The sequence below is a fragment of the Citrus sinensis genome, chromosome 4 (assembly GCF_022201045.2).
Source record: "Citrus sinensis cultivar Valencia sweet orange chromosome 4, DVS_A1.0, whole genome shotgun sequence".
Lineage (NCBI taxonomy): Eukaryota > Viridiplantae > Streptophyta > Magnoliopsida > Sapindales > Rutaceae > Citrus > Citrus sinensis.
Genome location: NC_068559.1, coordinates 1,758,108 through 1,772,663, shown reverse-complemented (window position 1 = coordinate 1,772,663; position 14,556 = coordinate 1,758,108). Strand labels below are relative to the sequence as shown.

The 14,556-nt window shown below is 34.3% G+C and overlaps 3 protein-coding genes across 11 annotated transcripts; 2 read left to right on the top strand and 1 right to left on the bottom strand.

The window, feature by feature from the left end:
• The first annotated feature begins 2,512 nt into the window (after window positions 1–2,512).
• Window positions 2,513–3,524, top strand: LOC102629605 (senescence associated gene 20). Its single transcript, XM_006486163.4, has one exon. It carries the CDS (start codon window positions 2,810–2,812, stop codon window positions 3,185–3,187), a length of 378 nt encoding a protein of 125 aa, XP_006486226.1. The 5' UTR covers window positions 2,513–2,809; the 3' UTR covers window positions 3,188–3,524.
• Window positions 3,525–9,001: 5,477 nt separating this feature from the next.
• Window positions 9,002–10,618, bottom strand: LOC102629887 (protein LURP-one-related 14). Of its 3 annotated transcripts, XM_052439146.1 has the most exons (4): window positions 10,461–10,618; window positions 9,983–10,374; window positions 9,446–9,679; window positions 9,002–9,289 (listed from the first exon to the last, which is right to left on the bottom strand). In XM_052439146.1, exons 2-4 carry the CDS (start codon window positions 10,226–10,228, stop codon window positions 9,161–9,163), a joined length of 609 nt encoding a protein of 202 aa, XP_052295106.1. In that variant the 5' UTR covers window positions 10,229–10,374; window positions 10,461–10,618; the 3' UTR covers window positions 9,002–9,160. The 3 variants fall into 3 exon arrangements, with proteins under 3 accessions (XP_052295106.1, XP_006486227.1, XP_052295107.1); XM_006486164.3 differs by lacking the exon at window positions 10,461–10,618 and having other exon boundaries at window positions 9,983–10,454; XM_052439147.1 differs by lacking the exon at window positions 10,461–10,618 and having other exon boundaries at window positions 9,449–9,679; window positions 9,983–10,439.
• Window positions 10,619–12,012: 1,394 nt separating this feature from the next.
• On the top strand, window positions 12,013–14,503 carry LOC102630879 (uncharacterized). Of its 7 annotated transcripts, none has more exons than XR_371470.4 (5): window positions 12,013–12,604; window positions 13,011–13,080; window positions 13,172–13,248; window positions 13,907–14,034; window positions 14,165–14,503. XR_371470.4 is itself a non-coding variant. In XM_006486170.4 (4 exons), the coding sequence occupies exons 1-3, from the start codon at window positions 12,245–12,247 to the stop codon at window positions 13,222–13,224; spliced, it is 483 nt and encodes a 160-aa protein (XP_006486233.1). In that variant the 5' UTR covers window positions 12,013–12,244; the 3' UTR covers window positions 13,225–13,248; window positions 14,165–14,503. The 7 variants fall into 7 exon arrangements, 5 of the variants coding, with proteins under 5 accessions (XP_006486233.1, XP_052295986.1, XP_006486232.1 ...); XR_371469.4 differs by having other exon boundaries at window positions 12,015–12,604; window positions 13,172–13,263; XM_006486170.4 differs by lacking the exon at window positions 13,907–14,034.
• The last annotated feature ends 53 nt before the right edge of the window (window positions 14,504–14,556 follow it).

Genomic DNA, 14,556 nt, shown 5'->3' with positions numbered 1-14,556 from the left:
ACATTCACAAGTTGATGGGTTATCAATTCAGAATTGATTATAAAGTTGGTAACTCCAATAAAGCTGCTGATGCTTTATCTCGAATTCATGAGGAAAATGTGACTGAAGAACCCAAACCAACAGCTCTTTGTTTGTCGTTGGTAAGTCAACCTTCTAGTGAAATATTGGCAGCTCTGGACAAGGAAAATGGCTCCCTTCCTTATATGAAGCAACTCCATCAGAGGTATGCAGCCGATTCACTCACTTCTAATTTCTCAGTTCAAGGAGGGTTACTGTTATTTCGACATCGGTATTATCTCAGCCCCCACTCATCATTAAAAACTATGCTACTCAAAGAATTTCATGAGACACCTATGGCATGACATGCTGGTATTAAAAAGACATTGGTACGTCTTTCATCTACTTTCTTTTGGCCTAAGATGAGGAAAGATGTTGAGCAACATGTAGCCGCTTGCCTTGTTTGCCGGCAAATTAAATATTCAACTCAAGTGCCGGCGGGTCTGTTACAACCTTTGCTTGTTCCTTCATTAGTTTGGGATGAGTTAACCATGGATTTCATTATAGGGCTGCCACTTTCGAGAGGATTTGAAGTAATTCTAGTTGTTGTAGATCGTTTATCAAAGTCAGCTCACTTTGGAGCCTTGCCTTCTCAATTTACTGCTGTCAAAACAGCAAATTTATTTGCTGACATGGTTGTAAAGTTACATGGATTTCCTAGCTCTATAATTTCATATCGTGATCCTATCTTCATGAGCAACTTTTGGCAAAAATTGTTTGAATTAAGTGGGACACAGTTACGCCACAGCACGACCTATCACCCTCAAACAGATGGCCAATCCGAAGTAGTTAACAGGGGGCTTGAGCAATATTTACGAGCCTTCACACAAGACAAGCCACATACATGGTTTTCCTTTTTAGGCTGGGCTGAATTTTGCTACAATACAAGTTATCACAGCAGCTTGCGTATGACTCCCTTTCAAGCCCTTTATGGCCGACTTCCTCCTACAATTCCAAGTTACTCAAAGGGCCCTACTTCAATCCAAGCTTTAGAAGACATGTTAATTGAGAGGGATTCCATGCTTGGCTTATTGAAAGAGAACTTGCGACAAGCACAGCACCGAATGGCTCAATTGCAGGTGGGTGATAAAGTGCTGGTGCGCCTTCAGCCATATCGTCAGGCATCAGTTGCTAAATGCTCATCTCACAAGCTGGCAAGGCCCTATTATGGACCATTCGACGTGGTTGAGCGCATTGGACCTGTTGCTTACAAGTTAGATTTACCCACGGATTGTCGAATTCACCTGGTGTTTCATATTTCCTTACTCAAACCTTATGTGGGAAACTCCTCCATTGACGTTTATTCACTGCCTCCAGGAAGTGTGGATAACAAGCCCATTTCACTGCCAATTGTTATTTGTGCTGAGCAAAAGATACTTCGATAAGGCAAAGAAATTCCATAAATTTTGGTGCAATTGTCTGATAGCTCACTAGAAAATTCAACTTGGGAGGACTTTAAGGAATTTCGTAAACTCTATCCTGCACTACACCTTGAGGACAAGGTACACTTTCAAGGAATAGGGAATGATACGACTTGGCCCATTGCCGTGAATCATATCGAGCTCTAGGAGACAGCAAGGGAAGAAACCCAGCCTACAGAAATGGAAGAAGCCCAACCCTTGAATGAGACTCAAGCTAGAGAGCAGCTCAAGACAGGTCCAGCTCGCACGAGAAAGAAACCAGGATGGCTCAAAGACTTTGTTATTTGAAGAAAGTTCGAGAATGCTTGGGATATCATAATAACGAATATTGTCATGTTTCAATTATTGTTTTGCTGTTATTATCGATTTTATTATATTTAGTTAGTTAAGGGTGTGTGGCTGTTTCGGCAGGAAGAATATATTTGTATTGTCAAGGGACCCGTGAGGTCATTCAAGAAATATAACATTTTGTCTTTTTCTCAACTTCATCTTCTTTTTTTTCTCTGCAACTCCCCTGTCCCATTTTTCTTTCTTTCTTCAAATTCTCTTCCCCACCGATTGGAGCCTGCACTCGCTCAAAGAGTGTCGTATCAGTCTCAACTCCAGAAAAAAAGAAGAAGAAAAAAATAGAAACACTAGAAGGGTATTCCATTTGCTTCCATAGGATCATTCGATCAGGTACCTATTTCACACAGATGAACAAACTATGCCCACATTTGAGAAAGCTTTAAACTTGTAGGAACCGGATATAATTACCAAAAGTACAATGACGTAATCATTGAGATTTGGTCAAAGAGTCAAACCGAGTTGGCTTGAAAATTTGCTCACTGCTTACCGGTCCTCACTCGCGGCAAAAACGTGTGCTAAACGAAATTTTTTTTTAACACAAACCTCGGCCGCTGTGCAATGAAACCAACCACGTTACACCACGTCGACACCCTCAACGCCGACAACCCCAAAATGCCCATACTTTAATAATTATATCACTCAAATGCCCTTCCCAAATCCCAATCCTGTCTATATAAGCCACGGTTCCCACCCAAACTTGGAAAAGCCATCACCAGTTCTCTCTGGTAACCCTTATCCAGAATCACAAAACAAATTCATTTCATCTTCAGTTTCTCTGTTTTTGTTGTTGCCATTTTTTAAGGCTATTCCGTCAAGAACTGGCTAACTCTCAGCAGAAAAATCCGGAAGATTCCGAAAACAAGAACCAGCGCGTGGTTCTTGCTCTGTATGATGCCTTAAAATCTCGAGACGTTGAAACGGTACACAAGATCCTTGCCCCGGACCTAGAGTGGTGGTTCCATGGCCCGCCGACCCACCAGTTTATGATGCACCTTCTCACCGGCAGCACCACCGCATCGTCAGCATCGCAAAGCTCCTTCGTATTCGTTCCTCTCTCGATCACATCGTTCGGGCCCATTGTCCTCGCCGAGGGCTGTGATCACAGCCGTCAAATCAGCTGGGTCCACGCCTGGACGGTCGCTGATGGGATAATTACTCAAGTCAGAGAATACTTCAACACTTCGCTTACCGTCACCCGCTTCGGTAAAGACTTGTCTGGCCAAAGTCAGAGGAAGAAATCACCACCCTCTGATTTCCCATCAACAGCGGAGATTAATCCGGTGCATTGCCCCTCCGTTTGGGAGAGCAGCGTCTCCAACCGGGACGGTAAATCTGTCCCGGGTTTGGTTCTCGCTCTCTAAGCAAACCAAAAAAGGGACCGAGATTGATCCTGTGCAGCCGCGTGTATTATAATATTATACCATATTAACATATAAATAAAGGCTGCACGTGACGCGTGTCGCCCCCGTGTGGGCCGTCGCTTAGAGATGTGAGTGACTGAGGCCCTGGTTGGGGGAGTGCTTTGGGTTGTTTTCGCCTTTATTTTTGTGTCTGGCTTTCCGGGTTTGTTTGTTTGATATGTTGGTCTTTCCGGGTCGGATCATGATGTGTGAACCCGAACTCGGTTGGTTGTATCCAGCTGTTGTTTATGTTAATTGGTGCTTTGATTATCGAATAAAAATTGGTTGTTTTAATAAACTTGTTATTGGTTTTGTTTTTGCTTCTCACATTTTGGTGTTGTTGGTGTGGTTCCTATCACCAAAATGGACGGTGATTGATGACGATTTTGAAGTCTTATTTATGTTCAAACCCATCAATGCCTTTCATTTTGTAAGCCCTTTTACGTGTGGGACATTTTATTTAGATTGTTTTTAATTATACGAGTATTAAAATCTAATTTAATTAGTCATATGTTTGGGGTTTTGCGAGTTGGGACGTTTCGGTACCATCCAAAAATTGTTATAAATCATTGCAAATTTTATTCGGAAAAATTTATTGAAAAGAACTGGAGATTAGCTATTTATTTTGACTCAGAAATCTCTTTCATTTTTTAAAAAAGAGAAAGTTGATGGAGAAATTAAGAAAAAAGACGTGACAAGGTGCTGAAAAAGTGGAATGAGTCTCCCAATAAAAAAAAGAGCAAACAGACGTTTTGGATTGGCATTTTGTAATTATTAAAACAGGGCTTTTTAAATAATCAACGAACTTCGCTTGCCACGTGTACGATGATTTTTTATGACAGCTAATTGTGTTCACATACAAAAAGATGGGTTGGTCCACACGAGAGGGTATTATCAGAAAAGCATGATCTCATCGACGATAAGATGATCAGCATCGATCACAGCTTATACGTGACGTCGTGACCCACCTTTTTTCTTTTTTCTTTTCTTTTTTTTGGGCTTTTGGGACCATTTTCTGTATGAATTATGTTCAAGGTTCCAATAAATGTTTACAACTTATCGTTTAAAATATGAATAATTAAACGTACATTGTTTCAAAAATGACCATTTAAACTTTTTTCAATAAATCTCATTTATTTAGAAATTATTGTAAAACATTGATTTTAGTGGATGTTATAAGACATTAATCTTGATTTAGTGGACATTATAGTAATATTAATATTAAAAAATTACTAACAAAATCAAAATGATCTAGTGGATAAATCTTGAGGTCTTGATGTTTTTTTATATCATGAACATTTGCCAATTTTATTAATTAATCTTAAGATTAGATAACATTGGCGAACTATTATTCAAGTAAGTATAGCAGTTATAAAATACTTATATCTATAGGTTTTAAATTACGAATCTATAGATTTGTTATTCTTTAATTAAGAAAATTCTTGTTTAATTAAGAAAATTCTTGTTTAATTTTCAAATTAGGTAAATTTTCGTTTTCTTGATTTGAATAACTTATCAAGAACAGTTTGTCACGGTACATGCATTAATATTTAATACGTATATCCTTTCTACTTATCCAAATTCAATGTTCAATTTCAATGTGGCACGGCTCTCATATCCCTTAATCTACTTGTTGGATTTTAATTATTAGCCCACAGATTCTAAAAAAACTCAATTCCCAATATGAAATGAATGACAGTTGATGCAAATTGATTTGTCTTCAATTAAATAATTAAACGAAGTCATTTGATTTTGATTCCTTATGGAATATCGAAAGCACTAACGTATATTTGTGTATTACTCAAGCTTAAAAGATAAACTTTACATAATCTTTTGTTAATTATTATTCATAGATTAATTAATACCAACCAACTTCAAGTAATATTTAATACCATTATAACAATCTTAATCATTATTATTTATAAAGAAATTAATCCTAAAAGTAAAATAATAACAAAAAAATCACACTAACTTTTATTTTACTTTAAGGCTGATTTAATAAATTATTTTTTTCTTTTCACTAATATTCTCAAGAATATTATTGTAAGGGTATTATTGTGAAAACAAAGAAAAAGTTAGGACTTTTAGGTACTTTTCAAAGTATGAGAATAAAACGAGATTTACCCTTTATTTATTTATTTATTTTTTATCCAAGAACTATGATTTTACTAATCGATTACAATACAACATAATTAAATTTATAATCCGTTCCATTTTCATGTTTTTAATAATAAGATAAGAGCTCAAACCTTTTTTTTTTCTTTTTCATTTTCTCTCTTATCACTTACATATGAATATGTAGAGATTATTATAAATTCAGAAGGAGTAAGGAATAACAATATGCTTAATGAAGGGTATATTCTTGTTACCTCATTTAGTTGATGAAAAGGGGACCAAAAATTAAAAAAAAAAAATCTTATGGCATATATGGTATTTGATTCCTATATACAAAAGTTATTTGTCAAAATTATTCCACAAAATCTTTGGCACAACATCCTTATTTCCCGAAAATTCCAACAGCAACATGCTCTTGCAATCTTAATTCTTATATGCTAATTAATTAATCAGGTTAGTATAAAAATATTTGATATTTAATTTGTTGTTCTCCTATAAAATTGCTTATAAGGGTATATTAATTCAAGAAGATTATGTTAAGACGTTTAAGGTATCTTACAACATCATCGATGCAACATCGATCGTATATTTTATTTTTGTAATCTTAAATTGCTCAATGACATTGATTTTACCAAGATATACTTTGTGTGTGGAGAATGGTTATGTTGGGAGCATAGTGGGTGCCTCTTTTATTCATTTTCTTTTTCTTTTCCCCAAGAATCTACCCACTTTAATTCCCGGAAAAAAGGGCAAGAAATTTATTTCTTGTGAAGGAATATGCTGATGGTAAGTTGATGAAGAATCCATATCCAACAATTAAAACCTTGTTAAGTTGTTTTTGCTAATTTTTTTTTTTAAATAAGCATACCACTCTAAGGTGGGGGTTAGGCGAGACCCCTACCTGTCATTTATTAAAGATAATGAAAGATACAAGGAGGGGGACAAAAACCAAAACCTCCAATTAAGAGAAAAATATACAAAAAAAAAAAAAGATTAAGGCATACCCTAACATGAGAATCATAATAAAATGACTAATGAGTAATGAAGATTGTGATAATATGTTTTACGATACTTACGGCCGGTAAGTAATTTAAATCCCTTTTTCGATTGACCAACAATGCTAAAATCGAGACTTAAATCTATTCTCTCCGAATTTTGCCAATTTGTTAAACAAGCTTTTTCTTTTCTTTTCTTTTTTTCCCCCTTGTGGTACCTGCCAAAATCGATTGACAATTACATTACTGTATATATAATGTATTGGTTGAAAACTTGCACAAAAGAGAATCAATCAATGACCAAATTGACGTATTGACTCTGAATACGATGGCATCCTTATCACAGTGATCAAATCGTCCAATGTTTGATAAGCTTCAATACTTATAGACTTATTAGTAAAACATTAAGCTAAAATAATTGGGAAATTAGTATACATCATGATGCTTATCGATAATTATGAGAAAAATGAAAATTAATTCTGTCACTTTGAGGCTTACGCGAAGACTTTTTGTACATACGCAACAACTTGATTGTATCAAAATCAATAAAACTCAGAATTTTGAGATTGAACACTTCAAATGAGAACTTATTCTAACTTTAATGAATCTCTATGCATTTTTATAAGTTTTTGATCAAAATTTTTTTTTTTATATTAAATTTATGCATGATTGTTAATTAATGAATAATTATGATGTGTGTTGTACCCTATTTTTCCGACCTTATACATCAGTGGGAGATCGAAACCCAAAGAAGAAAATAATTATAATATCCAATTTTAAACAACTTCCCGTACTCTTGTCTATATGGCACATCGTGACAATATTCTAAATACGACATGAACTCTGTAAGTCATTTTAGTAAAAGAAGGGCTCTGTATACAAGGTAAGATATTCTGGTTTGCAAGCAAAAAAATAAACTAGTGCTCTTTCTGTCCCTTAAGTCTTTTTTTCCTTCAATTGTTATCGATAAGACTCATGATTTCTGATTTAAGTATCAAAGAGTCTTTACTAATACCAACCTTGACACCCTTATGACTTTCTTATTTTGCAAATCAAAAAACTTGGCTTCGAAGTGATACAACACTATCTTGAGAAGGTTTTATAGCCATGTCCCCCAAAAATTCAATCACATCGTTAAGCCAAATTTTGGTATCAACAGTGTGAAAAAAAATAATAAAAAAGGGGGGGAATAGAACAAAACTCTCGTCTACATATAGAATACAATTTCACACGGTGCCTGGCTTGGGGTGTACAATTTTTGCAGGGGTGTACGAAGTAAGCTCTGCATAAATCTGGATTGATATGCATGTTGGCCCTATGGTGGACCGTTATTTCTTTGGGTCCTTTTTTATTTTTGGTAAAGAGTATGACTATTGGCACCCCTCTAAATACCTCTTAAAACCCCTTTAATTATTTTACAATTTTAACCTTTATTAAAATTACATAATAGGACAATTTTTAATTAAACCACCACTCAAAAGTCCAATAATTTTTTTCTCTTGTAAAATCTAACATTTTAGAAATTAAATAGGTTGCTTTTTCCTCTAATTTTCGTGTAAGGAATTTACCACCAATAACTATAATAGAGAAAATGAAAACCCATTATTTTTTCTTTCAAATGTAAGGGACCCCATTATTGCAATAGATTTTAATAATAAAAAATAAAGAATGGGTTTTACACAATAAGTTCTAATTAAGGGTATTTTTGTTATTGATGGAGGTGTTAAAAGAATTATATAATTTTTAAAAAAAAATTAATGGAGTTAATTAAGAAAATGGGTGTTAAGAAATATTTAGAGGGGTGCTAATAGTCCCACTCTTTTGTAAAACCTTAACAAATTCCAGTATTGGGCTGATGGGACATGCTTAATAAATAGAGTTATGCTATTTGAACTCTTTGATGACAAAGGGACGACAGAAACGTGAGTCCCTTTGTCTGTTGCTTCAACTCCATACATCATCCTTTGTCAGTTACTTTTTTCATTTAAAAAATAAATTAAAAAAATATTAAAATAATGAAAAAAACCCACAAAAGTAACAAAAGGAGATGACAATAGCAGCACTTTTTTAGTTCCGATTTTTCTTGTTGTCTTCTCTCTCTCCACCTCTCACCTCTCATTTAACGTGAGCCATCTGCATTTAACAAGGAAAAATCGAGTCCTTCTCTGCATCTCGCTTATCACAAGGAAGAAGTTAGATCTGGATCCCCAGCCGGGCAGGAATGATGACCAATTGCTGGGGGTCGATTTCCTCTTCCTTCCAGATGAACGGAAAGGGAAGAACGAAGGAGGGGAGTAAACTAAGGAAAGGAAAATATGGCTGGGGAGGGAGGAGATAAAAAATGAAAAGAGATGATCTGCTTTCCATTTAACAATTCTTTATTTTATTATTTATTATGGCCCCACGCAGAACTAAAAGAACACAAAGGAAACGCGTAAAACGACAGTGGGCGCTGCGTTTCTGCCGCCCCTTTGTCTTCTTTTAGTTCTTTTATCATTTTCCTAATAAATTTATTTTACCACAAAAAAAGGAAACAAAAGCAAGAAAAAAAGAAAATATGCGCGCGCATATATATATATATATATATATATATATATATACACGTACATATATTAAAGGAAAAAGAAACTAATAGAGGAGATAAAAGAAGCTCTCTAATAATATATATAGGAATCAAAAGCCAATTGATTAAAAAGTTTAGAATTACATTACATATAATATATACAGAGAAGTCACTATAGAATTAAAAAAAGAAAGAAAATCACTTCCATTAGAAACTCACATGATATAGTTTTATATAATTAATTGTGAAGCAAATTAATTATCAGGTTTCATTCTCTTCAAGAATCACCAGCAAGGCTGTGATGAAAGAATAATCCACCTCCGGATGCACTCTTACTTTGAAATTTTCTTTGCCTTTGCAAATACTCCCCCATGTGTAGTTGTGATTTGCCTGTAAAATATAAAAGCATAAAAATCAAAATAGTTCTATTCCATAATTCCTGAAACACAAAAAAATAAAAAATAAATAAAAGCTCCGGGCTAGCTGGCTGTGTGATTAAGATCCTGGAGAGTTACTAGTAGTAAAAGCAACTGCCCAGGGGACTACTACCTGGCAAAGGACAGTTTTTCCCCTGTAAACCTTGAAAGATAGAGAAGTAAAACTTCCTGTGACGTAGAAATCGGGTGCCCTTTTGCCAATATTGTTGTTGTTGGGCAAAAACACTTCAAGCTTTGTCTTAATATGAAGAGGGCTGGGCTGCTCAACTCTGAAGAGAATGTCGTTGCTATCTTCTGAGCTTTCACCGGGATGAACCGTCCACTCTTTTCGCCATTTAAATGACTATCAAGAATTCAAGATCAATATCAAGTTGTTAGGATTATATTTTTTTTTCTTTAAAACGGCTTGTTTGTAACCATCGTGCTTCGAGTTAATTTTAAAAGAAGAAAAGAATTAAAACAGTCGCTTTGTTTTAGTCCGAAATAACATTTCATTGTTCTAATTCTCATTTTGGAAATTACAAACGCCATAGAAATGACTGATAAGGTCAAATCAAGTTAAAAAATAGTTTTCTTTTAAAAGATTACCATCGTTTGCAACTGTTATGTTAATTTAAACAGCACAACGGCTAAAGCATTTGCATACCTTTTGGCGCATGGTGAGGAGAGGGATGCCCGCGGGATCGCGCATGACTCTTTTCTTCTGAAATTTCCATAGACTGCCATCAACCTGAAGAAGCAGGTTTCCACTGATGTCAAAAACATCATAATGTGCATTAGACATGCCATGAATCCTCTTCTTCACAAGCATTTCCATGGTGTAAGGCACACAGAAGTTCTCGCCGACGATGTTAATAATGGGAACTCCATAATCCCACCCCGAATTTTCCATTGGAACTAATTGATAAAAAAAAATTTGATTTTGTTATTGGTGCTGTGTTGATACAAATAACCAATCTCGTTCTTAATTGAGTTCCTTGCTTTCTTACAAAGGTTTTCAACTAGAGCTCTTTTAGGGCTTTTCTCCACATCAATTTCCTGGAAAATCACCACATCGAATCTAGTAATTTATAACCAAACAAAAAGGGAAAAAAAAAAAAAAGAAAAAGAAAAAGAGAAAGAACCTTGACGACCCTTTTGAGTTTGATGGGTTTGTTGCAAGGAAGAGTTATGGAGTGGTTAAGAAAATAAGCACAAAATATGAAGTGCATGAAAATGTTGAAACACACAACAGCTCCAACAAATAATTTTCATGAGTAAGCACATTATCATATGCAAAATGAATATTGCAAAAATGGGTTAGGAAAGCAACCCCATTCATTTTCCTTTATTAAAGGGTTAATAATAACTGGATTCCTGAGTTTTTATCATTTCTCTATTAAAGACATAATATTTTTATTTGTATCCAATGAACCTCTAATTTCAATTCAAATAATCAAAATATCCTTTGAATTAACTTAAATGTTAAGGAAAAAAAATTATGTAGGTTGGACGCACTATGCCATCTGTATATTTATTTAATAACTTTTTCACATATATCTATTTAGTGAATAAACAAAAATACATGAATAATATTACATATACTTATTAGATGGTCTAATGCGGCCATCCTAAACAAGTTTTTCCGTGTTCATTGATGGTTAAGAACTTAAAATTGTATATTGTGAGCATAATTTAATGGTTTGTTGATCATCTCAAAATAAATTTGGACCTATTTGATGCAAAGAGATAAAAGGATGTCCTTATTTAGAAAAAAGTAGAAAGTTTAGAGAGCCCATTCTCTAAAGCGATAAATTGTGCTTGAAAGATCAAGAAGTTTCTAGGTACAAATTAAAATTAATGCTGTTCAACAAAATGAGACTCGTATAAAAAAATGCTGCAATGTACAGAAAATCATGTACCAACAACACCCTGGTGGCGGCGGCCTACTCTTTCAATATAATTTGTTTATTTCATTTCAAAATTTAATGTGCAAAGAGCATGGAAAAAACAAAAAATATCAAAAATGAATTTGTGATGAGTGAAATTACAGGGAAAATTTTCAAACACATACCTTGTTGAAACTTCAAAAATAAAATGTGGAATCAACTGATCTTTACATATGAAATTTGTGGCTGCATATTACATGCAGCACCATGCATATAACACAAATTTTGTGTCACGATAATATTATAATTTCTGAAAGAAAAGCAAGGAACAATTAAACATCCAATGGCGGAGAGAAGAAACTCAGAGATATAAGAGAGCGAACGGGGAGAATTTGCAAAAATTGTTTGTCCCCAAAAGGAAAGAAAAAAAAAACTGCCATTGAAATTTGAGTTTTATGCCTATATGTTTTGTGGTCAAATTTAATTTACAGCTTGTGTTGTGGACCACCCAATTGCAACATATTTAACAAAAAAAAAATATTTTCAGTGAAATAGATAGGCATTAAATAAATACTTTTGAAATGGGATAATTATCTTTAACACAAAAAATATGAAAAAAACTAAAATATCTAAATCATCATACGTAAGTAAAAATAAAAAATAAATTTTTCATGATTTTTGTTAAAATTTTGTAACTCTAATTTAGTCAAAATAGCATTCTCAGATGCAGGACAAAAAATAATAATCTTGAAATGAAAATACGACCAAAATGATAATTGGAGGGTACAAAAGAAAAAAAAATTGCAATTAGCAACATTAAATTAAATTAAAAAAAAAAACTAAAAATAGGGAAGAGAAAAGGTCTCTTTGCCTACGGAAATCCTCAACCTAGATTCCACTTTGTACCGGAAGCTCTAAACAAACAGAACAAACGAACTCTAACCATGAAACCCAGATAAGAAGTACAACTCATAATCAGAATAACAAAAAAATCAACTCACAATAATTGAAAAATATATATATTTTAATTTTTTTAATATATGGGAAAATCAATTGCATCAACAGTAACCACACTGAGAGATCTTGCTAGAATAGTCTCGTCATCGTCACCGGAGAGGCTGCAAAGAGTAAGACCAAGACACTCAAAGCCGCCACCAACAAGCGTTGTAAGTGCTCGATCAGAAACAAAAGCAAGACCAATTGTGAAGAAGCCGAAAATGAACATCAATTGGGATACCCAACAGCAACAACGTGTGCCGCTGTCTCAGGTGGTCTCTGATTGTGTGCAAAGATGGTTTCAGGACACCCTCAGAGAAGCCAAAAATGGTGATAAAGCTATGGAGGTTCTTGTTGGTCAAATGTACTTGAGCGGCTATGGGGTTGCTAGAGATGAAAAAAAGGTCCCTTTTCTGTTTCTGTTCTTGTTCAATGGGTTTTTGTTGTTTTTCATAATGATGCTAGGGATGCCATAAAGTTCAAATTTTTTGTTCAAATTTATTGCTTTGCTATATAATTCACTTCAATTGAGCTAAATGTTGTTATATTAGGGACACTTGGAATCAAGGTTTTGTTATTGGGGTTTTAGTTAACTAGACTGAGACTAAAAACTTGTAAGTATGCTTGGTATTTGTTGGTGAGCAAATGGTGAGCATTGGCATATATGTTCATGATGTTACAGCACTCATTAGAATCTTGGTGGATGATAAGATTTTCGTTGCTTGTCGGCTACTACTCTTATTTGTTATTGGTTTTGAAGGGTTTATAAGTTGTGGTATTGATTGAATTTGGCATTTATTCTTGAATAAGGGGCATGCTTGGATTAAGAGAGCTGCCACAAGTCGATCTTCTGCCTGGAAATTAAGAGATAAACCTCCGGGTAATCCTTCTTTCCCTCTCTGTTAAGTATGTTGTTATTTGTTCCAGTCACTTATGAGAAGATTAACTGTGGCTTTATTTGCTTTCTCTAGGTTATGCTGCAAGTGACTCTGATTCTGACGAATTGAAGGGTGATACAAAATGAGATCAAAGTTATGCTGTAGTCAAAGTTACGAACACCTTAGTAAGATAAACTTGTATTTTGCTTATTACTTGGTGACATCTTCCAGTTGCATGTTATGGAAGGATTTTGTGTGAATCAATTTCATTATGTATGACAGCATTTTGCCAGCTCTCAGTGCTTACTTTTTGCCTTGCACATTACTTTCTTTTTATAGGTCATAGATATTAGTTAATTTTTCGTATACTTTTCATGATTGTTGCATATCTTCTCTTTCCGAATGCTGTCAATAGAGGCTACAAGGTGAGCCGTGAGATTGAATGGATAAATTGCAAGTGTTGTTTTCACCCTTTTTTTTCCCGTGTTTGTTTATATTTAATATGCTATTGATTGATACTTCTCTGCATGGGGACTGATGATTTGATTACCTTCATAAGATTATCTTACTTTCTTATATTTAGATCAGCAGCATCCCAGTTCTTTAAAAGTTACTGATTGATTCTGATTTAATTAGCATTTATGATAGTAATTTTTAAATCATGTGCCTTCATTCTTTTCTGTATCTGACCCTTACAGACAAAGTTCAAGGTTTTTTGCATTGTTCATGTATCCCTGGATTTTGTTCAGGATAATAAATGTTCTTCGGTTGGTTTTAGAGGGCCATCCAAGTTTTGAGATTATATTTTTTGTTGATGTTAAAATATAGGGTCAGATGACTTTGTTGATGCCCTGGAATCAAGTATCTCGCCGGTGCCCTGCATGTTCCTAGGGTGTACTTGCAATGAATGTCAATAAACTTTATGTTGTTTATACATGCTATTCAACACTGAGCTAGTAAGTCTTCTTTTTCTGTACAAAATAGTTTTAGTTCTCTCGAAAAATCAAGTTGTGGATAACTAACTACTCAATGCTTTAATCCAACCACTTCTATCATTTACTGGAACATGCCTCTTGTCTTTTGCAGTGGATTCTTGGGCTGTCCTCATCTGTCATCAAATTCCCACCAAAACATAAAAGCCATTAATCTCTTTATTGTCTTCCGAATTTCTTAATTCACTCTTTGTGATTATTTTTTCTTAATTCACACTTTGTGATTATTTCTCTAGGTGCATTTTCACCGTGACCTGCTGTATTCAAAATTTGGAATTTTGGGTTATGATACAATTCCATTTTTCTTACACAGTAAATTCATGAACTGGCATATTTATTGGTGATCTTATGGATATCACAATGTTTTAATAAATGGAATGTTCTTGAGTTTGCTGTGTTCCAAATAATTCTTCAATACAAAGATCTTTACACATTCTGTTGTTTATTGGCAATGTTAATTGCAGTTACTCTTGACTACGTATGCAT